The sequence below is a fragment of the Pipra filicauda genome, unplaced genomic scaffold (genome assembly GCF_003945595.2).
Source record: "Pipra filicauda isolate LSUMZ 115617 unplaced genomic scaffold, ASM394559v2 scaffold8_size5757611_pilon, whole genome shotgun sequence".
In the NCBI taxonomy this organism is placed as follows: domain Eukaryota; kingdom Metazoa; phylum Chordata; class Aves; order Passeriformes; family Pipridae; genus Pipra; species Pipra filicauda.
In genome coordinates this window covers 1,312,134-1,339,016 of record NW_024105087.1, presented here as the reverse complement: position 1 = coordinate 1,339,016, position 26,883 = coordinate 1,312,134, and the positions used below count along the sequence as shown (strand labels likewise).

The following is a 26,883-nucleotide window of genomic DNA, read 5'->3' as shown; positions in this document are numbered from 1 at the left end:
CCCAAAGCCATGTTCCAACTCCTGTGACCTGCACTGGAATGCAGCAAGCTGTCTGTACAGTTCTAGGAGACACTACTCACTGCACAGATGACGGGCAGTAATCCTGGCCCTAAGACCATGACTTAGCGTCTTTAATATTAATCCCTGCTTGCAGACGGCAGAGACGTTCTCTCTTTTAAGCACTCAGAACTAATACCCTCAAACTTTTTTGTTCTATTTTGGTACTGCAGAGAGTATTTCCATACTCCACTGATATTTAAACAACTAGAAAAAAAAAAAATTCAAACTTAGTTTTATCCCTCTGATTTTTAACACACAACCATCACTTATGCACCTCATTATAAGCAATGTTTTAAATTCACTATTTCCAACATCTGAATTCACAGGTGCATGGCATTTTTCAGAGTATCTAAACACTCTGAAGGAGTCTGTGTTTGTCCAATCTGTTTTTCAGTAGCTTATGCTTCATCCTGCTGTTACTGAGAGCTTGGCTGGTGCAACCTGCAAGTTGCATAGAACTTGGTGTATATTTTTAGCCTTACGTTGCTACAATAACCAGTGGGAATTAACACCTCAACCATCTCAACTTCCCTTTGTAACATACCTCCAAAATTACCTTAAACACTTTATTTTCCAGGTAACTGCTATCACTGCCACAACAATTTCCTGAATAAGGCATTTCATTTGTCAGAAGCCAAAAAGGAAGTTTGTCACTAAAAGCTAGTTCATTGTCTTCTGCATCATTAAGCACTTAGAGAACCCCATCACTGGGGGACAAGAATTTCTTGCTAATTGTTTTCTAAATTATTTTACATGATTGATTATAAACGGTCCGGTTTATACCCACAAATAATAACAATCATTATGGAAGGGAACACTAAGTTAATCATTATCAAAGCACTCAAAAATAAATTTGTGAGTCTTGCTACTGCAGCTTGACCTTGTAGAAGCAGTTTTGAAGTTCAGTACAAACCCAAGCAGCCCTTCGTTCTCCTGCTCCTCAGATTTGAGATTCAGCCAAGCTGAATACACAGTAACATCAAGGACCTGCGAAGGTCCACGGGAAATACCATGGGTTTCATGCTGTGAGCAGGTATTTAAAAGGTTTTCAAAGGTTAATTGAAAACAGCAGAGGTTGTACTGTCCTAGGTCACTAAGACACGTTTCAACTCCAACTCCAAATTAAATGTTTTATCCAAGCTGTTTTTATTTTTTCCTAGAGTTCTCAAACTGCAGGTGTCAGAGCCTTTTATTTGCAGAAAGTGTGCCACCCCTGTCTGCTTGATTCACATCTGAAGTGTCTGTAATGGGCAGATGTTGCAACAATACCATTGCCTTGCTTCTCTTCATTTGAAGGCACATGTTCCTTCAAGAGAACCCATCTGATCAGCTCATAGAATACGAGTCCAACAAGACTGAGATGATGCAGGACTAACAAGAACAGGGAAGGAGAGCAACATGACAGTTATCCACACACTACAAAGAGCTTGGTACATAACAAACACGCCTATCTGACACACTACAGTGCTCATCAGTTTTCATCATTTCCAAAGTACCCTGAGACAAAGGCTTATTAAGTTATAGGAGTTTGATTTGTCTTCATTTTTGTACTCTTAAAAGACAAGACTTTCAACCTTAAGCTAAATCTTCTGTACAAGGCCACAAATGCTTGGCCACATGAAGGGGGAACTCAACCAGTCAAGAGCCTGAGCCTCCACCACAGGAATTCAGAACATGTGACATCTTGCCACAAATTAAGCTTCCATGTGGATTTCTGCTTGCTGGCTATTTCACAACAGCTCACAAAATACAGCCATGTGTCATGCATAAAAAAATAGACATGTCAATCTTTCATCACCTAAAAAGCCATATGCTTCTCAATTACTGTTTTGTACCACATGCCCTCCACTACAATTAACACGTGCCAAGGGAACCACACACCAGGATTATTCTAGTCACAAAGGCACTTGCTGCATTTCCCTTGTACTGCATTTTTTCCAGGACACAATAAGGAACTCCCAAGCAGACAACAAATGCGTTTTTCTTGGAGAATGTGGCATCTCCATGAAGCTTAACTGAGAAAATTAAGACACTGTCCAACAACTTACATGAAAATGTTAGCAAGCAAAAGAATTTAGTTATTGCCATTTTATAAGTCTGTGTAACTCTTACCTAAAGTAAGTTTTCTCCTCCTTTTTGACCTTTCTACAATCTCTCCCACAAGTTTTACAGTGAAGTCAATAGTTCAGTTAGAACACATTGGAGTGTATTTAATTAGATGTAACTTGATACCTTCCTCTGAAGTCAAGATACCAAAGCATCAGAAGATCCCAAATAATAAAACTTTTTTTTCCAAACTGTGAAAGCCTGACACATGCAGAAATGCACGTGAGAGGCCTGCATATACTGAATCAAAGACTGAAACCTACAGACCCTTTACTCTCTGCATTAGTCCTAATTCACCACCATTTCCAAGAAAACAGAGGTTTGGAAATAGTCTGTCCTTATTATTATTATTACCATGATTGTAGCAAACAGCATGGAGGTCAGACTTCTCTGTGAAAATTAAACTGATCCATTTTCTGGATATAGGGAAAGAAAGAAGTCAAATGAAGTGACTAAGTGATCCATGACAGACAAGTCCACCATAACCCATACTGCCATCAGGGATTTCATTTATCTCCCAGCAGGTTTGCAACATTTTGGACATCAGAGATCCAAGTCTCACACTGAGCTTCACAGGACTGAGCAACTTCTCCAGCAATTGATTCCCTGAAAGGGCTGTCCCATGGAACAGAAACAGCTCTTTCAAAATACCACAGCAGAAGCAGTGGTCAGTGATTCCAGTCTTGTTGAAGTTACAAATAATTAACAATGACCCTAGGCAAACAGGCACTTGTTCCCACAGTAAGCAAAGCAATAAGATTCCACTTCTCCCTCCCTGTCCTACTCTGACAGCTCTGTACAGTACAAAGAGGAATAACTGTGATTACTTCCAAGATACACTAATTTTTTGGAAGCATTTGAAAGAAGTGACACTTGCTCTCTAGTACAGAATGCAAACAACTGAAATGTTAAAAGAAGCATGAACACATGCACATCAATCTGTAAAACTTTAACTAATTTACACATACTAAGTATTTGAATGCCAAGTCATTCCTGTTGCTCACAAGGGTGCAAACTATTTATGAAGGCCCTTTGACTAGATATTCTTAGGAAAAGAGCAGCCAGGGTAAGCAGCAGGAAGTGAGAAAGTGACAACTAAAAAAAAAATAAAAATCACTCCTGCCACAGTACAACACAAAGAAACAACAAACTTGTGAAGTTGCAAAGCCCTACAAGGCAAAGGCATGTTCATGGGATTTTGAAAAATGTCATCAGCTCAATAAACTAGTGAGCACCTGGAGACACTGAGACTTACAGAGTTTGGGAACTTCAAGAAGAAAATTCACAAGGGGCATATTATATTCCTTCCTACAACACCGAGGAAATTAACTTTGAAATTATATGGATGTAGAAATAACTACCAGTTGTTTCCAGACAATATTAAAAAAGACATGCAAATGAGAAAAAAAAAACCCAAACAGTTTCACCTAAATTCAGTAGGAAATGAGCACCTATGGACATAGTAAGTGTAACATGAAAAATACCAGATACCATACTGAAAACAGGACTAAAAGTACAATACAGAAAACCCTGTAGAAATATTTAGTATTTCTGGAGTTCTTCAGCAAACACAAAGGACTTCTCTACTTAGGCCAACAAGGTGCTTTAAAGTATGTTGCCTTTAGATATCTTAAAGTTTGAATTGGGTTGACAAGAGGAGAAGCAGCACAAAGCAGACACCATATGAACAGAGACAAACAAGTTTTCTCCTTCATTACAAGTGAGGAAGAGGGTGATGTTTCTGAGCTGCATACTAGAAAGCAGTGTAAACCCACTGCATCATGGCCATCTTGAGTAGTTATGAACCAAAGAACCAGTTTAGAGTCCAAATATGCAATTACCCTACCAAATAAGTCATCTAAAAACAGCCACAGGATAGTAAGGTATCCACTTGTTGTAAAGGCCAGGCAAGAGATAGAGTAGAATGATAACCATCTAAGAAGCTGTGTAATGTGACATCTGTGAATTCAGATGGCCAGATGCTTCTCATTAAATCACCTACAGCAGACATTACCTGTGTGCTCATATTCAAAACAGAGTCCCAACTGTGACCCACTGATGGATAGTACAAAATACTGGTTTATCCCTACAGTTACCAATGGCACTAAAGACAGCTTAATATGTACAATCAATCCTTACTGTCACCTGTGAGCCATGACAAGGGGCACTGGTGCTGTGCACATTGCAGACAGGTTGAACAACTCTAGTGGGAACACCGAGGGTCCCCCAAATAATCCCTCACAAAGTCTTCCATGCAGTGAAGACAGTTTTCCATATCTTTTGTTCAAGACATCAACACAAATGCATGCACACTGAAATTCATCTCCTGTATCCAACATCTTAGCTGCATACACAGCACCACAGTCCTTTCTGTTCAACATCATTCGAAACTGAATGAAACAGTAGACTGCCGAGCAGCTAAAGTCAAAGCACAGGAGGCCTACAGGCAAGAACAGAATTTTCCTCTCTGAAAATCAGCACAGGTAAACCAAGAATAATATTAGCAAGTTTTAGGGGCACCGTTTTGAGATCTGGAGAACAGAGGCTTTGAGCAGGGAGAATTCTTTGAAGGCAGCTCACTGCGCACCTCAGAAATGAACTTAGCCTGCAAAATAAAGCAAACCTGAACAGCTCCACAGAAAAAGAGCTTTTTGAGCACACTGCTACAAGAAATGATGTGTAAAAGTTAATTCTCATCTACAGAGAAATACTCTCATCACAGCTATAGTCTAAACACTACCTTGTGTGATCACAGCCCTCAGTGCAGCTCAGCACTACAAATTTTCAAATTCACTGGCTTTGAGATAAAGCAACCAAAGCACGGAGTAAAAACTATTGAGTTTCACTTTCCAGTTCCTCGCCACAATGTCTAAGGCAGACTGCACACTCTGCAACATCGGCATCCACGCAGGTTTAAACAGTTACTGACTGAAGTAAACACACCATGAATTGCTACCTTAATTTAGCAGAAAGCTTTTCTTCTTTCTTTAATTTCAGTCACCAAATTGAGACCTTCTCTTTCATTTTGTTCAGACAATTAGCAACTGTGATGTGGTGATGTGCTTAGCTTTTGTAGAGATAAGCCTTAACTGCACAGCAAACAAAAGAACAGCACTGTGGCTGTTTTGCCACTGTAATGAACCTGATGCATAGACTTAGTATTTCAAAAACCTCTTGCCTTAGCAGAAATGTCATACTGTAAGTCCTTTCCAGGCCAGAGGTGAAAGCCTATCACTTAAAAGGCCATAAAACAGAAACAGTTGCTGGGGAAATGCTGACATAGCCTCTAACTCGAGTAGATCACCATTCTGTGTTAGTTTCCGTGCTACTGTACGAGCCCAGCCACAATGAAGTGTGTTCTTTGCCTGGTCCAGTGTCCTGGTTTCATCTGGGATAGAGTTAATTTTCTCCCTACTAGCTGGTACAGTGCTGTGTTTTGGATTTAACAGAAGAATAATGTTGATAACACACTGTTGCTGAGCAGTGCTTACCCCACGTCAAGGACTTTTCAGTATCCCATGCTCTGCCAGCGAGGAGGTGCACAAGAAGCCAGAAGGGAGCATGGCCAGAACAGCTGATCTGAACTGGTCAAAGGCTCTACCACAAAGTGTCATGCCCAGAATATAAAACTGTTTGGGGAACTGGCTGAGAGGGGCCGATCACTGCTTGCTGTTGGGGTGGGCATCAGTCAGCAGGTGGTGAGTAACTGCATCGTACATCACTTGCACTTTGTTGGGGTTTATGTGTCTTTTTGTTGTCTCCCTTTTCACTATTTTTTTTCCCAATTATTAAACTGTTCTTATCTCAACCCAGGGGTTTTACCTTTTCTCCCCCGACTCTCCTCCCCATCCCACCGGGCGGGAGGCAGTGTGGGGGTGTGAGCTCAGCCGCCGGCTGGGGTCACACCACAACATCACCTCCTTTTCCAAGGGGTGAACTACGACACGCATCCCGGCAGCTCAGTGGCACTGAGCTTTCGCTGCGGGCCCGGAGAGAGCGCGGACGCTGCCATTTCAGCGGGGGGACGGCAGTGTGGGAGAACACGCATGGGCCCCAAATCCCGCGGCCCCTCGGCACGCCGCCCCTTCCCCAGTCCCGCCGCCCGGTGCGCGGCAGCGCTGTAGCCGGGCCGGGCCGGGGCAGGGTCCCTTGTGCCGGGGCCGGGGGCGCAGCGCGGTCCGGGCCCGCGGAGGGGAGGCAGCGCCGCCTCGCTGCCCCGAAAGCCGCCAGTGCCGCCCTCCCCCCGCGCGTCCTCACCTTGTCGCTACCCGCCTCCTCCTCCTCCTCCTCCTCCTCCTTCTCCTCCTCCTCCTCCTCTTGCTCCTGGGCAGCCGCCCTCCGCCGCCGCCGCGCCGACATCGCGCCGCGGGAGCGCAGCGCCCACCCGGCGGGGAGCGGGCGCAGGCGGAGCCGCGGTCGGGACGGGGAGGGCGCTGAGGCCGCGCCGCGGAGCCCGCTCGCCGCCGCCTCCTCCTCCTCCTCCTTGTCCTTCTCCTCCTGCTCGGAGCCCGGCGCTGTCCCTGCCGCCGGGGAGGCGGCGCTCCGGCTGCGGACGCCGCCGCGGCTTCGGAGGCGCGGCCGGAGGCGGCTGCCCGGGAGCGGAGAAGCTCCGCGTCCCCGCGGCGGCGGCGGCTGGGGCGGAGCGGAGCGGGCGGGGCGCTGTGGCCCAGGTGCGCCCGGCGCTCCGCCCCCGCCGCTGGCACCGCCCCGGGGCGGGCGGTGACCGGCCGGGCCCGCCGTGCTCCCGGCCCGGTGCCCGGCGGGGCGGTCCCGTGCGCCAAGGGCAGGGCGGCCGCGGCGGTGGGCACCCGCAAACCCCCGCAACGCGGGCGTGGAGCTTCAGGTTGTTCCGTCCTGATTGCCGGGATGGCCGCGGTCGCGCTGTGTGACTGCAATCGGGCACGTCGGTGGAATCCCCTGGGAGACCGCGGCAGGAATCTCCACGGAGCCCTTGTGTCAGCTCCTGGTCAGCACCCCTGGACGCCCGTGCTGCAGCCCACGCGGGCATCGCTGGGCATCTGTGGAGTGCTTTGCTCATGCCCACCTGCTCTGTGCCCATTTATAAAGACAGGTGCGGTGCTTGGCTCGTCCCTGCTCCACCATGCCAAGTGCCCTTGCCAGGTGTGGTGCCACCAGCCCTTACAGCAAAGAAACACACCTGCTACGAGCTCAGAGGCAAGAGAAATGCCCTGCGAGGCCAGTTACACAGGCTGAATTCCTGCAGCTGCCCTCTTGTGCCTGTGCCTACTCTCTGCCTGGCCATGGCAACAGCTGACTGCCCCGGAGTATTGCCATGAAGACGCTGAGTTTAGATGTCACTTCAGTGTCCACACACTGGCTTACTGTGCCTGCAAACACAGGGCCAACACCTCTTCCAAGGCGGTGTCTAGCCGCTCCTGCTGTCATCTACATTATCCATATGGTGACTGCAGCTTGATTGGTTTTATTTCATTACGTAAACAACATTATTATTATGTCCCTTCAAAGGTATGCTTGGCATGTTTTTAGTGTAAATGCTGCGGTTCAGGAAGTTAGAGTGAGATGCTGTGAATGGACACGGGTTATGGCATTGGTAAACTGACTCCAATCTTGCTGCCAAAAAGTGTGGACCCTCTGGTATTCGGGAAGAACAGCCACTTATGTGAAAGGTTTTACCTGTGCACTGCTGACAGTGCCAGGAGGTAGCATGCCTGCAGCATCCCCAAGCATGTGCAAAAAGCTGGTGTGCTAAGCAAAAGGCTGCTCTAGGACAAGGCAAAGCAGAGACCCAACACCAGGCCAGACAAACCACAGAGGCAGTTTTTGACACTGGGACCCTTATGGACGAAGGTGACAGTGGCAGCCCACTGCTGCTCAACGATATGGCTGCATGGCCTGGACTCTCCAGCACTTCACTCTTGTAAAGTATAAATTTAATGTATTTCTCCATAAGTGAAATAATACGGGGGGAAATGTTGTTGGAAAAACTCAGCTCTTCTTCCTCTGAATATGAGAGGGTGGGAAAGAGTTCTCCAGTAGCTAAGAAACCTAAACCATATAGGAGCACAGTGGACCCCAGTGGATAATGAGGTGTCCTTTCCACTCTCTCCTCTACCAGTATGTTTCTGCTATTGAGTTTTTTCTTGTGAGTGTTTCTTCAGCAAAGCTCTCAGAAGAAACCAGTTTCCCTTACTTCAAGTGCAAGATGTGCATTTACCCTGTTGGCACTGCAAATGGGAGGAGCTATAAACATGGGAAAAGCTATAAACATGGGAAAGCATAAACATTTATTTTCTCCATGCAGAGAAAATAAGAAGTGGTTTGTCTGGTCTCTGCAGCTTTGCCACCCATGGTGGGTGCAGCATGTGGAGCAGACATCCAGGCTGTTTCCCTTGGCATGCAGGTTGCACACATGGGTCAGTAGTCTGCGTTAGGGTGGACCTCAATGGAGCTACATCCACCATGGAGCAGCTGAGTCTAGATGAAGAAGTCTGTGCCTTGTTATAGCCCTTCCTGGTAAACCTGGCCTGAAAAATGCAAGGCTGAGAATGATCAGATGCTATGCTTTTGCCACAGAAAAGACCTTTCTGTGGTTGACAGGACAGAGACAATGCTTCAATACCTGCATAAAGATCATTAAGTATACCTTTACATCCCATCCAGGAGAAGAGTAAGAGCCTCCATTTCTTCTATATCTTTGCTCCACCCTTAACCTAAACAGTGAAGAGGAAAAAGATTAATCTAGGAAAGCTCAGAGGAAAAAATAATTGTTTAGCAAATGGTGTGATGGAAGAAAATAACAATAATGGCAAACAAGGAAAGGTGAAGTACTTGAAACATATTAATGAGCAGAGGCAAGGCAAGTGCAAGAAGATGAGTCACTGCATTTCGGGAATAATAAAGGCAGCAAGCAATGAACAACTGGTGACAGTGGGGTGAGGGAGTGAGTAATCTTCTGGGCAGGGCCACTGAGAGAAAGAGAATAAAAAACAAGGACCAGGCCCCAGCAGGATCAGGTGAGAATACATCTCTAGCTTCACTCCTTCTCTCTCCTGGCTGGATGTTCCTGCTGCTGTCGCCCACGGAATGCTCAGAAATGTGAGGGGGGACAGCAAAAGTAGCTGTATCACAGCAAAGTTTTTCAAGCCTCTCCAGCTCAGAAAAAAGAGGCAGGGGGCTCCCAGAAGAGCTGTGGGGCAGGGGGCTTAGGGATAAAGCAGATCGTGGGAGTGTGGTTGTTGGGCTTCTGAGCTGCAGCACCTTGCAGACATGGGAGCCCAGTACATCTCTTGAGTTGCAGCTGGTTAGACTGGTCGGATGGGAATTTTCCAAGTCAACACCCTGTTGCTCAGGTTCCTTTGGGGCAAGTAACTACGCTGTCTGGAATGTAATATCACCTCTCCAAACGTTGTGACTGTGCATGGTTTCACAACATGTGGCAGAAACCTCCACGTTCTCTGTGGACAAAGGTATCAGCGTGTCGGCCACTGACTTTTCTGATATGCAAATATTATCACCTCTGTTGGATGGATTTCAGTATCTTGATGTGTGAGACCTCGGAGGTTTTTGCTGCTTTGTCTTGCCTTTGCTTTCTCCTTGTATTCCCACATGAATTTAGTGGCTCATAGCTGCCAGTAAACAACTCAAACCTCAGCTACCTACACAACATTATCTGTGCAGGAAAGCCCCTAACAAGCACATCCTTGCACTTCCCCCAGCTGCCCAAAGTTAAGACACATCACCTTCCCCAGCCATGCTCCCCCCTGCCCTGCACTCCAGTTATCCACAGCAGGCAGATCTGCCTTGCCTGCTGCCTGCTTAGCCGGGAGCTGCTTCTCTGTCCTGCACCTCAACCTACGTACAGAAGGAGGAGTTCTCTGCAGGGAGACGCAAAACTAGAGCCTTGACATTAAAACAGTTATATAAGCCCTTACACAAGCTGCATACAGCCTCCAGACAGAAAGGCAGCTGGCATGGGGCTGCTACTGTCTCTGCTGACCAACAGAAAGGCTCTTGCATGAGAGAGAAGCAGAGCAGAGCTGCTTCGTAGCTGCTGCAGCAGAAGGAAATGGAAGGAACTGGTTCCCTGTCCGCTCCAGTGCTGAAGAACAGAAAATATCCAGCTCAAAATGTGTTGGAAAGAATGGCATATCTGCAGCTGTAACACTGAGGATCCCTATTGTTGGCAATCTTGGAAACAGGAGTGGTTTGCAGGTTTGGGGTTGTTTTTTTTTAATGGATTCCTACTAATACACAGAAATGAGAGAAATGGAAAATATCAATATCAGCATAGACAGCAGTGTCAAGCCATGTCAACAACAGTTCAGTATCCCCTTAGAAAATATTAATTATATTGTAATGTGCTGCATTTAATAAATTTGTAATCTTTTTGCATCCTTAGATCATTATAAAGAGGATAACCCCAAGCCAGAAAGAAGCACAGGGAACAGCGATACAACAGCCTCAGATCAGGCTGTGTGTTTGTTCTTCAACGCACAAGACTAGCTATTAATACCCTGTGCTCCCCTGACAAAACAAAGAGCTGCAAAACGCGGCCTGGTGCTGCCTTGAGATGGCGCATGGGAGCAGGGCATGGGAGCCCAGGTGCTTGGGATATGCTTGAAGCTGAAATTCCGGGTCAGAAGCTCATAATTACACAACCTGTGCACTCTGAGGTGAATCCTCCTCCAGCTCTAAGCACTAGACTCACATGCTGAAAAAAAAGGAAAGCTGCAGTGGAATATAGGCTTGTATGAGTAAATAAAGAGGCTTCTTTTCCCCCTTTAAATGAATACGGCATGAACTCTCATTCTCTCTTTCTGGGTTTAACACAGGTCAGAAGGCAGTGATGCTTTAGCAAGACATCCTGAACTGAGCATACATATCTATATTTTAGTAATTGAAATCCATTCACAGCAGTGAGTTGTTCTTTTATGTTTAGATAATATATCATGATCTGTTTACATTTGCTAGTCTGGCATAAAAACATCATAGTCTGTGGTATTTGTGGTCAATTATTTGCTTATTAGTTGCACATTTGAACTTTATAAAACAGGCCACTTGTATGCCACCAAAAAAACAAAACAAACTAAACAAACTGACCTCATTATTTCCAAGTTATGCATAAAGTTTGAGGAACATAATCTAGTGACCGCTGTGAAAGCTCTGGCAGCAGAAACCTTTGCCCCAGGCTGCTGTCACCTTCTGTTTGGTCCAAACGACTGAGTATTGCACAGCTACTGAGTTATTCTTGATCCTTCCTTCCTACCACAATCCCAGGGATGCTCTTGCTTTTTCCAAAAAAAAAAAAAAAGAAAAGGGTTCATATGCAATGGGTGCTTGGCAAGCTACTGTCGTTTTCATATTACATGTGAAATTAATTCTTGAACTTGTTGAGGCTGCCTGAACTTGCCATGAATCTGCAGCACACCCTTCCTATGCAATTGCACATGCACTGTATGTTATATTATCCATGCAGATTCTTTCTTTTCATACAAACTCTGTTTGGAATACCATAATTTATTAGCTTGCAACTCTTCAGTGCTGTCAGGAGCTGTGGGCGCAGGAAAAGGCGGAGACAAGACTGATGAGGAAACAGACTGGCTGATGCCAGGGGTAGGGACTACACATTTGCAACTCCAGCTGAAGAGGTAATCACTGGATTGTTTAAAGGGACTAAGGGCACTACTCTGTCAAAACACAAGTGACTGCCAGAGAGAAAAGAGGAGCTGGCTCCATTCTAGACAAGTCCCACAAAATGTAGCACTGACAGAATTGGCTGTTCCCCTGAAGATTCAGTCTGAAGTATCTGGAGAAACTAGCTGACCCTGCGTGTGGTTTGGGCAGGACTGAAGAACAAACCAGCCTTCATAAAGTTTTATGAGAGGCTTTTAAAAAGGCCTCACTAGTTACACAGTAATTCCTTCAGGTGATCCCACAGCTGAGGCTGCTGCACAGTAGCTCACCAGCACCTTGGTGGAGACAACCTGGTGGAGACTCAGGGCGTGCTGGGACACCTGGTCCCTCTCAGGACAAGACTGGGAGCCCTGACCTATAGGCTGCAGCAGACAAGGCAGGAGAGAGGAAGAGGAGACCAGTTGCCTCCTGCACAGCTCCCATCACTCTGTCTGGCAAAACTTTCTTGATAGAAGAAACTTGCCCAAACAAACCCATCATGCCCAGTGCACTTCCCAGCAGTTTCACTGGAGCTGAAGACCATTTATGTTAATACCTATATGGTTGGCACCAGCCTTAACACTGCAAGTTCCTGCAACTTACAGCCAGCTGTAAGAGATAATCCCTTCCGTATGGTGTCAAGGGAACTGTGCTTGTGCCCAAACTTTACTTCCCTCTTCGGTCTCAGGTCATTCTGATTTACGTAACTGAGCAGACCACAAGGCTCTCTGACAGCCAGGCTCTCAGGGAATGGGCTTTCCTACCACACTATGAGCAATCCACATTTCGTTCTGTGGCAACAGACATGTGCTCCCCCACATGCCAGATATGAGGGCAAGCCCCAGTCCCATCAGTGGGTATTTTGCCATCTTCTTATGCTGAGACAAAACCGTTTGGCAGTTTCAGCAACATTTCCCATTCTCAGGTCAGAGTAACGTTTGAAGTGTGAAGTATTTACTTGATTTGTGGTGCACAGAGCACAGCTTGCACTTTTCTCTGCTTTCTGTCACTGAATTTGCTCCCCCCACCACCTTTTTATACCACCTTCAAGAAGTTGTATGTCATTTCATTTAATTGAACTCTAGTATTACCCACCCTATTACATTTGAGTTCATAAGAAAAGTTCATCTAAGGTATGAGCAGGCATATCACCATTGATTTTTAGCAGTTTATGAAATATCACTCTGTTTTGCCAGCAATACCATCTTACTATCTTATCTCAAGGGACAGGAGGAGCATTATGGCACACTTGCAGTGTATTTTATAAGTGGTGATCAGCCGACAGGATGCAATTAAGCCAAGTATTACAGTCACGATCTGGAAAGGTTGCCCTGTAAAGTCTTGGTTTGCTGCCATTTTGTTGTGATAGTCTTCAGATTGAAGTACATCCTGTACTTTAAAAAGGTGTTCCTGCATATTCACTTAGGTGAATTCTCTGAGAGTTATTTTCCAGGGGTATAGTCATAAAGATACACTCACTAGAAATTACTGGTTATACCTTTGGCATCTTTGACATCTCTCTGCAAACCCTGTGTACTGGAACTCTGTTACACAAAATCCTGAGCTCTTTACTAGGGGAATATATGTTGAGAGAAGTGTCTTCCCCTCACCTAAAGGCCTAAGAAAATGTGAACTTCAAAAGACAGAGACTCATGGCCTCTTCTCCTTTTTAAGATTCCAGGTTTGTGGTTGAAAGCCTCCCAGCAAATCTTGACTAGTGACTTCTGGATGTATGCCACAGCACTCTCCTGTTCCTGATCTCACTCTTCTCCTCCCTAAGTAACCAGCATACACGGGGACAGCTGTCAGCAAATTCTTCTTATGCCTCTTTTTCTTGCCTGAAGGTGCCAGATTTATTGGGAAAGCACTTGATCCTGGACAGCCTCTTCTAGACACTTGCTCTGTGTGCTAAAAGGGCCAAGGCATCTGGGGTCAATTAGGCTGTTCCCCATCCCCCAAACCCCTCAGCTGGCTGCCCGCCTCGATCACAGTGAAGGAGGGATCCGCAACACCAGAAGAATTGGGTTCTGGTTGCCCAAAAGAGGCACTAGTTCTGCTTCTTAGCATTTTTAGCGCTCTCTGGGGCTCTGACCAAACTGGCTGGTCCTGAGACAGGTACTGCCAGAAGAGCAGGAACCAAAATGGGAATGGAAAGCAACAGCAGTAAGTGGCTTTCTACTGCTTCTACTGTTGTGCCAGACAGGTGCCTGCTTACCTGAAGCCTGCAGTGCAAAGCCAAAACAAGAGAAAGAAGAGCAGAACTGTATTTTCAGGCTCACTCACTCTTTGATTCACTCTTTGTAATTGCAAACTAAAGAAACTCCTTGTTTGCAATAAAAGAAGACTCACTTTCAGCTAGCTGCTGCACCAACATGGTGTGTTCTGAACAACATCCTTCATGCCCTCGTGACAGCTAACCAAAGATAGTACTGGAAGAAATAAGTAAGATAGTATTGTAAGATACCCGGGTATCTTACTGCAGCCAAGCACTCCCTACTGCCCTGTCTCTACTGCCAGTAGAGGTTCATGCAAGCTGCAGAACATGACTTGACTTCACTGGCTATGAGAGATGAAAAGGAAAACATGAATGTGAACAGAGCAGGAGCTGGTAGAGGAGAAACCTGTAGGAAAATTACAGTTTCCACTGTGGGGCAAGAAATGGCAGCATGCTTTATCCCAGGAGTTCTTGGCAATGCCACTGCAAACTGAGGTGAGAACTGAGATTCCAACTCTCACAGTAGGAAATTGCCCCTTCTGGATGCAGGATCTCCTATCCTTTGCTAGAGAGAGGAAAGCACAGGGAAAATACCCAAAACCCTGAGCAATCCTCTTCTCCTATGGATTCAGCTTATTACAGAAAAATCTGACCATCAGTCTTCCTGCTTCCTCAGCAGCTCCCAGGCTCTTCAGCATTTTCTCTGCCTTCTCTCTCTCACCTCTGGAGAGCAGGTCCAGCCACCCTGTGCTTCCCTGCACAGGGCCAATGTGTGAGGCACTTCATCCTCTCCCCCAGAGAATGGGGGGCAGAAGCCACCATGTTCCCTAAGACCTATGAAGGTGCCACTCAGTCTGTGGCACAGTGCTCGCAATCCCCATAACAAAACCTCGTGTGGTTGTTGAGGCCAGTAAGGTGACCTGGAGTTTGCAAGGCTGGATGGTGCCACACATCGGTGGGACAGAGGGAAGTAACTCCTTCCTGCTGCTCAGTGTGCTGCCAGGCTGCTCTGCTCCAGGAAGTCCCAAAGAAAGGGATGGTTCACCATAAAAGCAGTGGTGAAGGCTCCAGCCCTGGCCCCATCCAGGGAGATGCTCTTGCCCCTTCCATTACAGCACAGCAGCCTCCGCTGGCACAGGGCAGGCAGAAGCATCATATCCTTCATGATTACACAAATAGATTTGAACCTTCCTTTACTATATTCTAATAAAGTTACAAAGGAAACAGCCAGCCTCTGCAGGTCATGAGGTGTTAAGGTTTTGTGGTGGTAGGAAGGAGAGCACAGCTGCTCTGCTGGGGCAGGGGCCTGGCCCCAGCAACACATAGTGACCCCCCCCCTCAGTATTTATCTGTGCACTGAGACTAACCATCCACTTGTTAAGCGAAGAGCTTGGAGGTGACAGTTCAGATAAAGTCCATTATTGATACAAAAACCCTGTAGACAAGTCCAGGTGTGTTGTTCAGCAGGCTGTAAGAGGGAGGCTAAAAGTATCAAGCTTGCACATTGCTCCTCATGCCCTTCTCTGCAGAGCCGGGTGCTTGAGATGGTCCTTGCCTCTGCTAGGGAAGACACGGAGGACCTGCCTTGCCCTGCGGACACATCGCTGTGCTTTCCAGCCGCCGGCCCGGGAACGCTCCTCGCTAGGTGGAGCTGCCGGAGCGAGCACGGCAGCCCCGGGAACCGACTCCGGGAATCAGCCCCGGGATCCGGCCCCGAAAACAAGCCCCGGGATCGCCGGGGGCTCTCCGAGCCGCACCGCGTCCCAGCCCTGCTCCCGGAGCTCTTCGTGCCCCCGACAACGCCGATGTCCCTCGACTTGGTTCGGTTACACTGAAACTGAAACGGAGCAAGCAAACGAAGACGTGCTTCAGAGTATACTACTCCCGGTGATTTCTCCGTCATTTAGTCTAAATCTGCTAATCAATGCGCCCCCGTCAGCCTTCGATGTGATGGAAAATGCTGACATACGATTTTCTAAAAATCATAAAAATATGCATGTAATGATAGCCACTGCCACCACTTTCTCCCTCTCACCCCCATTTAGATCATCAACTTAACGATTTCCAGTTCCCCGACACTGGACCACCCTGTGCCAACAATTTCTAAGCTCTCTCTGCTGATTTCCATGGGGGCGCTGCTTAAAGATCCATAGTGGTGAGGGCCTACCGTACATATATTTGTGAAATACAGGGTGAAAGAAATTATATAAAAGCTCCAGCTATGCCAGTTAAATTTCCATATATTTTTGCTATCAATGTGAAACCAAAGTAAAGCCAGACATTATTTTTAGCCATACAGCATACATACTTATCCATATCAAGAAAGCGCTCACAGGGATGCGAGGGTAGGGCCTGGACCCATACCCAACAACTGCAGTTGCAGGGACACTTGGGATTGTCCCCTGAGCATGCTTGGGAGGCTCAACTGGCCAGCTGGGGCTGGGGGATGATGGGTGAACTTCTGTTGGATCTAAATTGCTATCTTTATGCCCACCTCACATGCACATACACTGCACAGTGGGAAATTTCTGTGCAGCAATGCACAACGAAAGAGAAAATGAAGGTAACTCTGGAAGCATGGCACCTTCACAGCCCTTAGGCAAAGATGAAAGAGGGAGATGAAGCACCAGTGCTTCTTGTCCCTGCCGTTACACACCTGGCTGACACATACACTTTGGCACGACTATTAATAGTAGGTTTCTAAGATAGTTTCCTTGCTTGTGTCTGATCAGCCACATGTGCACAGTCCTCACAGGGTTCCCCAAGCCCCAAGCAGGCCACCCAAAATCAATCACTCTGCAGACCGAGGTGTGCAGAGACAGCAGCAGTTCCCATCGCTGCTGCTCCCATTTCCAGTAGAAAGAAGGGACATCCCTTCCACAAGGACTTTAGTCCTTAACAAGTACATGGTTAGAGGGAAACGCTTGTCTGAATGTCATGTCGCATCACACACACATCTGTGCTGACCGTCCCTGGAGGTATTTAAGAAGAGACTGGACGAGGCACTTAGTGCCGTGGTCTAGTTGACAGGGTGGTTGGGTCATGGTTGGACTTGATGATCTCAGAGGTCTTTTCAAATCTGGTTGATTCTGTGATTCTGTGATACTGTGGTTCTGTGACTGCAGTTCTCAGTAGCACCACACCAGACTATCATGGCAATCCTGAGAAATCTGTTGTTCACTAATTAACTAGGATAAAAGGAGACCTGGTAATCAGAAATGTCAGAGGGCTATTGCTAGCAGGGCTTTGGAGCTAGGATGCCAGCAGAGTGGTGGGTACACCTGCAGCAGACCCCTGCATCCACTTTAAATAGTTTTATGGTGTTTCTACACTTCATTGTAACAGGGGAGATGGTGACAGTCTTTGGAGATGTAAGCTGGACACACTTCAGGTAAGACTTGCCCTGTCGAGAGGGAAGCAAGCAATGAGGGCAGAGCCTAAGCGGGGCACGGGCCTAGGGGTGGGAGGGGGACTCGGAGCAGGACCTCACCAAGAATGGCCTCTGGTGAACCTGTGGATCCCGGAGAGACACTCAGCTCTTGTAATCCTGTCCTCTTGGCTTTCCTCCAGCAGGGGTCAGGCTGAACCAACGATCACAAATCAAAAGTAAAAATAACTACTCTGTTTCGGCAGCAAATATTTTCAATGCTCCAGAAAGGAGAAAAATATTTTGACTTACTGAGGATACGGAACATACTCGAACATTTCATTTAAGAAAGCAAAAGAAATATTGAAATGGGAACAGAGGTGACTGCGAGCAGCAGACTGCAACATTCTCCTCTTTGCAGCTGTTTTGAAAAGGCAATGACCAGGTCCGGTTTCCACTCAGTCTCAACCTCCATTCCCAGTTACTGTGGATACACTTCAGTGTAAATGGAATGAGAAATTCGGATAGGACATGGGGACCACAGCGTTAGCGCGGCGAAGTGACGGGAGCGTGTCCTCAGAAGTGACGGGAAGCCCTCGGGGAAGGCAGAGCTCATAACATCCGCCACCAGCTGGAAAGCTGTTACCCGCAGAAACAATTCCTGCGCGGTCAGAACACGTAAGTAAAGCAGAGCGGTACCAGTCCTAGGAGGATGTCTCCAGTACACCTCCAGCTACAGCTGGCAGCGTTTCATGGCCCTTGGCACTCTGAAGAGCAAACCAGAGAGTCTTCAGTGGGGTCTCCCGCGAAGTGACGCATCTGACTTTAGCTGTCACCAGAGATCTGCAGGCAGACACTCTGGGACAAGAATGCTAAAAAGCAGGTGAGATGTACCCAAAGGCCTGGCTCCTGAAAATTTTTCTGGCCAGCTTTGTCTCAGTTTATTGCCTAGTGAGAGGACACAGAGGATGGCATTTCATGCGTGGAATTTTAATGATAACTTTATTATATTTTAGTGTATTACTGGCCTGCGATTTTGTAGTCTTACAAGAAATTTCCGTTTCCACATCTCCATTAAATGTCTGATTCATTTTCTTGGCTCGTGGTAATGCCTCAAGCTACATCACTAAAGAATCAGCACTCTGTATTAGATAAATATAAGACCAAGTCTGATTAACCTATTAACTATTTTTAATTAGCTTTTACTGTTCTTCAGATATTCCGTGTTTTTGAGGAAGCAGAAAGGGAATGAGAGCAGGCTGGTACAATAGAGATGTATAGAGCTAGCATATGGACCGAGATTATTCATCATCATTGGCAGCAGCTCTGCTGTAGGGAATCTTGCAACAACATCACAATTTTCCTGCTAGAGTGAATGCCATAATGGACACATTTGCGGAGTGAATTATGGGCAAGATAGAAAAAATTTAAATCTTTATAGCGTTTTTATGCTCTGTCTTCCTTTTTGGTAATCAGATCTTGATTAAGAGTTGGAATTAGCACCCAGAAGAACATTAGGCTTTCCTGGCTCGGTTCCTTTCCACCACGTAGGGCAGGCAACAAATGATTCAGTGGCTTTACAGTACTGCTACAACAAAAAGGTGTCTAAATGCCTATACATTACTTTAGGAAAGTAACCGACTGCTTGCTTGCAATGAGGAACATATGGCAAAATATTTTATTTGCTAAATAAAGGGACTGCTTGGTTTAGTTCAGACAGCTCCCTCTCCCAGTCACGATGACTTATCGGGACAAAAGCTGGGCAGGGTTGGAGTCCCTGTCCCCGCTGCTGGAGGGCTGGAAGAGCTCAGTGTAGGGCAGAGACAGCGCTCCCTCGGAGGCAGCACCCCGCGCAGAGCTGGACCTCGCGGGCGGCGCGGTGCACTGACCTGCAGTGCGAGTCTTGTCTCATCACCTTGAGGAACCTCTGACTCTGCAATGCCAAAGCACTTTGGACCTTTTAATTTGAGGTGTCATCATGGCTTGGTTGGGTTTTCTTGTTTTTGTTTTTGTTTTGTTTGGTTTTTTTTTCTCCGTTCAGGTAGACCATTCCGGCCAAGGTGAATTTCGGAAGCAGAGCTGCGCCAGTACTCGTACTTCCTACGCCTCGAACGAGCAAACAAATAACCACAGTTGTTTCTGACAACGCTTCTTCTGCGCACCTCTGACTTCATTCATAGCTCCTCTTCGCTTCCGTCCGCAGTGACCGGGGTCCCCATCGCACCTCAACCCCTCCCTGCCGCCGGCCCCCGCCCCTCGCTGACCGGGACCCCACCGCCCCGGCTGCCCTGCCACCCCCCGGGGTCTCCAGGTGCTGCCTCCCCGAGGCCCAGCGGGCTTTGGAGGGGAGCTGCCCTCCTCTCGTGTCTTTGCCTCCCCCGGGCTGCTGCTCGCCCTTACTCCCCGCTGCCCCGGCCGCGGGCCGGCCGCTCGCTCCTCCTCTCCGCCCGCACCCCCCCCGCTCGCCCGGCGGCTGCTCCCTCCATTATTTGGCTGGGTAGTTGCTTTATCTGCAGCGGTGAAGCGTTTACGATGAGACCCAGTGAAACTGGTGAAACGCAACCGGGTGTTGGTGAGCAGCGGGTCCGCCCAGTAATCCAAATCCCATCTGCTCGAGTAGATTGGCTGCGGCGTTTTCAGGCTGCGGTTTGCTCACCCCGTTACTGAAGTTTGTTGCTGGGGTGGGTTTCACCCCCACCGCTGCCTGGATGCTCACGGTGCCCCCCACCCGCTGCTCCGTTGCTCAGCGGCACAGCACAGCCCCGGCTGCCCTCTGAGTAACTTTGCCTGGCTATAGCTTAGGGAAAACAGAAACTGAGTACGGAAAATGAACTAAATATTGATATTTTCGAGTATTTCTGGTTGACAGTTATTAAAGACAGAGAGGAAGTAACGCTGACGGCTGCTTTTGAATCCATTCCTCATGCACGGGCAGCTCTGTGGGCGCCATCCAACCTGCGATGCTATTTTTAAAAAAAGAAGTTGCACGAGGCGACCCCCAAAGAACCACCCGTTTTTTTCAAGATGCCATCCGTTCCTTACAGTAGGAAAGGAGGAGAAGAGTTTGTGCGGGAGAGATCGTTTTGTTTTGCTTCCCCTGAAGAACAAGCCCAGTGGCGCCGAGCGGTGAACTCCCGCCCGGGCCGGGAAGGAGAGGAGCGAGTGGAACGGGCGGTGCCGCTGCCCACGGGCCGACCTCGGGGCTGGTACCGCAGCCCCCGCACGGTCCCAATGCGGGCTCAGGCCCCGCTTCCCCCCGCCGCCAGCGCGGACCCGTGGCCGAAGCTGCCGCCGCTGCCCTGGCAGAACTCCCTCGGGACGCTCCGAGGAGGGAGGCGGCGGGGCCGGGTCGGCGGGCGGAGCCCCTGTCCCCGCACCGTCTCCTCTGCAGAAGGGGGGAAAAGCGGCTCCCCTGCGTGCTGGACACGTAGGGCGGCCGCCCCGCGCCTGCCTCACGGCTTCCAAACCCGGTTTAGTATTTCTCCCCTCTCCCTAATTCAAATGCAAATCGGTCGCTCTCAGAGGCAGGCTCCCCGCTCCCCACGCCCGCTGCCTGAGCCGAGCCTCGGCGCGCCCGGGGCTGCGGGGCCGGTCGTGCGGGGCTGCCTCGGCCGAGAGCTCACTGGTTCCACTCAAACAGGCAGGAAAAGGACTTGGTTTTTGGTTTTACTTTTAGAATAATTGAGGAGTAACCCAAGGACAAAATAATAATAATAATAATAATAATAAAAAATTCAAACTCGGAGACTTAACTCGAGCTTCCCGGAGGTGCCCTTCGCGTGGCTGTGCCAAAGTTAAGGCAAGGCGAGATCTTGCCCTACGCCCCCTTTCCCCAAGTGCCTTTTTTTTGCACCTTTGTAAATTAACCTAAAAGAATTCCGAGCAACAAGGGATTATTTAAAAATAGAAGGAAACATCGTCGCAGGTAGAGGATCAACATGCTTCAGCTAAGAAATATTTTTTAAAAATTCACACCATCCCCTTTTTCTATGCCGAGGAAATCGTGTTCCCCACAGGTACAAGCCTGTACTTCGGGCACAGACAGCACAGGATAAAAACTGTTTAGGGTGATTTTGCGTTACTCCTCTTTCCGTGGAACGCTCTTTAGGGGCTACATGGGATTTTTTTCCCTTCTAGCCTTAGACGACGGGAAGAGCCGCGAGCAGCCGGGGACGCTTGGGACAAGTGTCTGAGGGGCTCGAGTGTTCAACATCGGCCAGTGGCCGGCCCAGGGGGACAAACACGCGGTTCCACCGTGCAGCGGGTACAGAGAGCACCCCCGCGGGTCCAGAGGCGTGCGGGAAGAGTCGAGTCGGTCCGCACCACCCGCATCCCTGGGAGGCACTGAGGCAGGCCCGGCCCAGCAGGGACTCGAGCAGCTCCGCTCCCTGGAGTCGTTCCCAAGGCACAGAGACAGTGACACTGAGAGAAAGAAAGGAAAAAGGGAGAAAAAAAATAAGGAAAAAGAAGGAAAAAGGAAGAAAAAGAAGGAAAAAGAAAAAAAAAGAAGGAAAAAGAAGGAAAAAGAAGGAAAAGAAGAAAAAAAGAAGGAAAAATAAGGAAAAAGAAGGAAGGAAGGAAGGAAGGAGAGGGTGATATGAATAGATAAAAAGGAGGAAAATACAGGGCGAAAAATTATATGAGAGAGGAGAAAGAAAAAAGAGAGAGAAATGGAAAAAGGAAAAGGAAACGAGAGAGAAAAGGAAAAAGAAATAAAAGAAATAAAAAGTAGAGAAATACAAATAACTTAAAAAAATTAAATAAAACCTGAAAGTAAAGGGGAGAGGAAAAAGCAAAGGGGAAGGAAAAGCAAGAAAGAAAATTAAAAGGAAGAGGAAAAAAGGGAAAGGAAAAAAGGAGAGGAAAAGGGGGAGGAAAAAAGGTAAGGAAACGGGAAAAGAAAAATGGAAAGGAAAAATGAAGGGACAAGGGGAAGGAAAGAGAAGAAAAAGGAGAGGGGGGAAAAAAGTGAGGAGAAGAGAGAAGAGGGGGGAAACAACGGAAAAGCCGGGGGAGGAGAGGGGAGCCAGGCGAGCCCGAAGTTGGCGACAGGGCGGGCGCGGCGCGGGTGGGCAGGGCCGGCCACCGCCCCGCCCCGCCGCCGCCGCCGCCGCCGCGCCCGCTGCCGGCCGTGCCCCCGCTAAAGGAGGCAGGGAGCGGGGCGGCGCGGCAGTGCGCCCCGAGCCGCGCCCGCAGTCTCGACAGCCAGCCAGCCAGCCAGCGGGAAGCGCACCGGGAGGAATGCGGGGCGCCGGGGAGGAGGCAGGGGCGGCCAGCGCGGCCCCCGCGCCGCTGTGAGCGCCCGGCTGCCCGCGGGCACCGGGAGCGGCGGTATATACGTGTACGCGCACGGACACTGCGCGCACACGCGTATCTACACACCGGCCGGCAGCAGCACCGCTTTCCACCCCGGGAAGCGTCCGGCGAGGCGCAGCACTGATGCCCGGCGGGACGGCGGGGCCGCCACTCGGGCGCGTAGCTCCCCGCTAGAGGCGGCGGCCCCCGCGGGCTGGATGCGCGTCGCCGGTGCGGGCGGCACCCCCGGGCCGGCCGCCGGGGCCCCGCGGCGCTAGGGGCCGGCCGGGCCCCCCGCCCCGGCCCGGCGGCGGCGGCGCGGGGATGCTGGCGCTGGGGCAGATGGACGGCGCGCCCCGGCAGGGCGCCTTCCTGCTGGGCAGCCCGCCGCTGGCCGCCCTGCACAGCATGGCCGAGATGAAGGCGCCGCTGTACCCCGCGTACCCCCTGCCCGCCGGGCCCGCCTCCTCTTCCTCTGCCTCCGCCTCGCCCGCCTCCGCCTCGCCCTCGCCGCCGCTCGGCTCCCCCGGCCTCAAGGCTCCCGCCGCCGCCGCCGCGGGCGGGCTCTCGGCGCTGGGCACGGCCCCGCCGCAGCTCTCGGCCGCCACCCCGCACGGCATCAACGACATCCTCAGCCGGCCCTCCATGCCCCTGCCGGGCGCCGCGCTCGCCTCCGCCTCGCCCTCCGCCTCCTCGGCGGCGCCCGCCGGGCTGCTGGCCGGGCTGCCCCGCTTCGGCAGCCTCAGCCCCCCGCCGCCGCCGCCGCCTGCCCTCTACTTCAGCCCTGGGGCCGCCGCTGCCGCCGCCGCCGTGGCCGCCGGGCGCTACCCCAAGCCGCTGGCCGAGCTGCCCGGCCGGACGCCCATCTTCTGGCCGGGGGTGATGCAGAGCCCGCCCTGGAGGGACGCCCGCCTTGCTTGCGCCCCCCGTGAGTATCCAGCGTCGCGGGGCAGCGGGGGAAGCGGGCCCGGGGAGCCCCACTGATGAGGGTCCGCTCCCGGTGCTGGGGAGGCCCCGCGCACTGGCATCGCGGCGAGACCCTCCTGGGCCCCCGCACCGGGCCCGGCCGTGGCCGAGGCGGCTTGGCTTTGCCTCGCTTTCTTTTGTTTTCGTTTCTTAAGTTCTCTTTGCTTTCTCTGTCCCCTCGGTCGGCGCGAAACGCTGTAATAAGTCGGTTATCACCGGCTCAAAGCGGAGCCCCCCGGGGGAAGGGAGGCTGCCGCCGCCGTCTCCGCAGGGGACTCTGCGGCCGGGAGTGGCTTTAGGGGCGCGCACAAACTTTCCCCGAGCTGGACTTTTCGTTACCTCCCGCTCGCACCGGCTGCGGCTTTTAAAGAAAACAATATCGTTTGGCCGCTCAGATTTTGGATCCTTAAAGGAAAAATAATAGGGGGGAGCCGGGAGGCCAGAGCCGCCGCCTTGCCGAGGCAGCAGTTTCGTTACAGATCCTCCCCCGCGGAGAGTCCCCCCCGTCCCCCGGGGCCGCTTGAGAGCGAAGCGCTCTCCCAAATCCGTAGATTAACGTGTCTGTCCCTGCCTTCCCTTTCTCTCCCCCCTCCCTTCGCCAGATCAAGGCTCAATTTTGCTGGATAAGGACGGAAAGAGAAAACATACCAGACCCACTTTTTCTGGCCAGCAGATTTTCGCTCTGGAAAAGACTTTCGAGCAGACGAAGTACCTGGCGGGCCCGGAGCGTGCCCGACTGGCTTATTCCCTGGGGATGACGGAGAGCCAAGTCAAGGTGAGAGCAGCGGCTCACGCACGGAGCGGTGCGAGGCTGGGGGACAGGGGAACAAAAGGGCCCCGCCGGGGAAACGGAGTCCGGCTGGGTCGCCTGGAGATGCTGCGGGCCGGGGCGGCCCAACCCGCGGGCACACGACGAGGGCTTCCCTGGCAGTTACCGGCACTTTGCCCCTTATTGCCTTACTGCGGGGACGAGGTGGTTATTTTTAAAGCGTTTTAAAAACAAAAAACGAACCAAATAAACCCAAGCAAGACTGAGAAGCCCGGTACGTGTAGTTCGAACACCATGGGGGTGACCTGGAGTGCTGTGAAAGCCGGGGGAAGGGTGTTGGGGTGTCGCACTGTCGCACCCGCACTCTACGTTTTGGTTAAACTCTGGGCTTTGGGCAAAGCGGAGGTGTGAGAGCTGGGAGACCGGGCTGAGCTCCCCGGGAACGAGCGGGGAGGCGTTTGCTCGGCGGACTCGGCCAGAGGGGCCTCTCGGCGGTGCTCACGCTTTCAATCTGATCTGCACACCCTCCTTTGTCACTGCAAATACATCCCGATGGCTGGGAATAAATTATTGCAGCTTCTACAATGAAAATGCCCCCCTTTTTCTGGCAGCGCCCCGCCGGAGAGTAAATACATCTGGCGGGGCAGGGGGGCTGCAGAAGGAATCAGCCCCAAATGTGTGTTTCCGCACCCTAGACAGGATGGCAGGGAGCGGGCCTCGGGCGGCTGGGGACGGCTGTTGGCCGGCGCCGGGACGGGAGTCTCCGGCTGCCGGGAGAGCGGTGTCGCGGGGCTCGGCTGCGAAGCGGGAGTCGCTACTGCAAACCGGGGATGGGGACGCGCGGGGCAGCGGGGCGGGAGCGGCCCGGCACGACCCGACCCGGGCGGCCGTGCCGGTGATGGTGATGCTGACGGTGGCGGCGGGGGCAGGTCTGGTTCCAGAACCGACGGACCAAGTGGCGGAAGAAGCACGCGGCGGAGATGGCGACGGCGAAGAAGAAGCAGGACTCGGAGACGGAGCGGCTGAAGGGCGCCTCGGAGAACGAGGAGGAGGACGACGACTACAACAAGCCTCTGGACCCCAATTCGGACGACGAGAAAATAACTCAGCTGCTGAAGAAACACAAGCCGGGGGGCGGCGGGCTGCTGCTGCACCCCCCCGAGGGGGAGGCCTCCGTCTAGCCCTCTCCGCCCGCCGCCGCTTTCGGAGATGTACAGATCTATTTTTCTAGACTCTACGCGCCCGGGAGGAGGAGGAGAAGCCGGAGGGGGAGCAGAGAGGACTGCGGGCCCCAGCGGGCGCGCCCGCCCCCCGGCGCTGCGTGTTGTTGTAGGGCGGCGGGCGGCGGGGAGCGGCGGGGGCCGCCCCGACCCCGGCCTCGGTCCCGCTCCCGGTGGTGCGGCGGCCGCGTCCTGCCGTCCTTTTGTAAATAAACCGTGAGTCACCGCGACCATAGGCGTTCCTTAACTGTGAATATTTAAAATGTAAAATACCTTCTTTTTTTTGTACAGCGGGGGCCCGGGGCGCCGCCACCCCGCCCGCCCCGCGCTCCCCGGCACTGGGGGCACCCCCGGAGCCCCGAGACGGCGGCAGAGGGGCCGCCGAGGAAAAAAGCCGCGGGTCCCTCCCTCGGGCCGAAACTGCAGCGGCCCCGTGTGCTATTTATTAGTATTTTTGAAACACTTTCTGTTGCGGTCGTCGTGCGGGGGAGGGGGAGGGAGGGCGGAGGGACAGAGTTCGCTTTCATTTACGCCGTTTCCAATCAACTGCGTGTTGAAAAAGTAGCTGGTGGGAATTGTCACAACCACTGTCAGTCAAAATATAAAATTCATTTAGTTGCTGTATTTGAATTTAAAGTGTGTTTTCTTTTGTATCATACGGAATACCATAGAATGTAAATTGTTTTCTTTTTTAAAAAGCTAATAACGATGATATATCGTGATATAGCATCTTAACATTTATTAATTTATATTAAAAATAATTCGGTTTGTAAAGAGAAGAAAAGCCCTTTGCAAGACCAGTTAAATGTAATGCACTTTCTGTTTAAAAAAACCCAACAAAACGATAAATCAATTAAACCAGTTTAAAGACGTCTGCTGCATTCACTAAAGGGTACAGATAATCTCATCTCATTAGAGATTAAATAAGGAAACTACAGGAGGAGGGGAAAAAAAAGAAGAGATAATTTTCAAGATCTTTTGTTCAATCTTAGTAGCTTGGTGGGGGTTTTGTTTTTGTTTTTAGTTTTTTTTAATTCTTCTGTTGAGGGGTTTTCGTTGCTGTTCGTGGTTTTTTTGGGGGGGTGGGGTGTTGGTTTTCTTTTTTTTTTTTTTTTTTTTTTTTTTTTTTTTTGTTATTTTTTAAAAATGGAAGTTGTCCACTTTGCTGTGGGGATTCAAGAAGGATACAAATAAAATAAACTGCGTCTCGTTTTGGAATGTGAGCGGACAG

The 26,883-nt window shown here is 50.4% G+C and overlaps 2 protein-coding genes across 2 annotated transcripts in view; one reads left to right on the top strand and one right to left on the bottom strand.

Annotated features, from left to right (window-relative positions):
• The window catches only part of CDS1 (CDP-diacylglycerol synthase 1), a 32,438-nt gene extending 25,662 nt beyond the window's left edge, over nucleotides 1-6,776 (bottom strand). The window contains exon 1 of the mRNA XM_027725103.2: nucleotides 6,424-6,776. Coding sequence (XP_027580904.1) covers nucleotides 6,424-6,525 — 102 coding nt within the window. The 5' untranslated portion in view covers nucleotides 6,526-6,776. The remainder of the gene's footprint in view (nucleotides 1-6,423) is intronic.
• Nucleotides 6,777-23,021: 16,245 nt separating this feature from the next.
• NKX6-1 (NK6 homeobox 1) lies at nucleotides 23,022-26,520 on the top strand. Its single transcript, XM_027725089.2, has 3 exons — nucleotides 23,022-23,625; nucleotides 24,266-24,438; nucleotides 25,362-26,520. The coding sequence occupies exons 1-3, from the start codon at nucleotides 23,022-23,024 to the stop codon at nucleotides 25,611-25,613; spliced, it is 1,029 nt and encodes a 342-aa protein (XP_027580890.1). The 3' UTR covers nucleotides 25,614-26,520.
• The last annotated feature ends 363 nt before the right edge of the window (nucleotides 26,521-26,883 follow it).

Excerpts from the sequence above, each read along its gene's own strand:
- NKX6-1 (XM_027725089.2), top strand. The coding sequence starts at position 23,022 with ATGCTGGCGCTGGGGCAGATGGACGGCGCGCCCCGGCAGGGCGCCTTC. Across the intron at positions 23,626-24,265 it reads CCGCCTTGCTTGCGCCCCCC|ATCAAGGCTCAATTTTGCTG; the intron begins GTGAGTATCCAG and ends TCCCTTCGCCAG. Across the intron at positions 24,439-25,361 it reads TGACGGAGAGCCAAGTCAAG|GTCTGGTTCCAGAACCGACG; the intron begins GTGAGAGCAGCG and ends CGGCGGGGGCAG.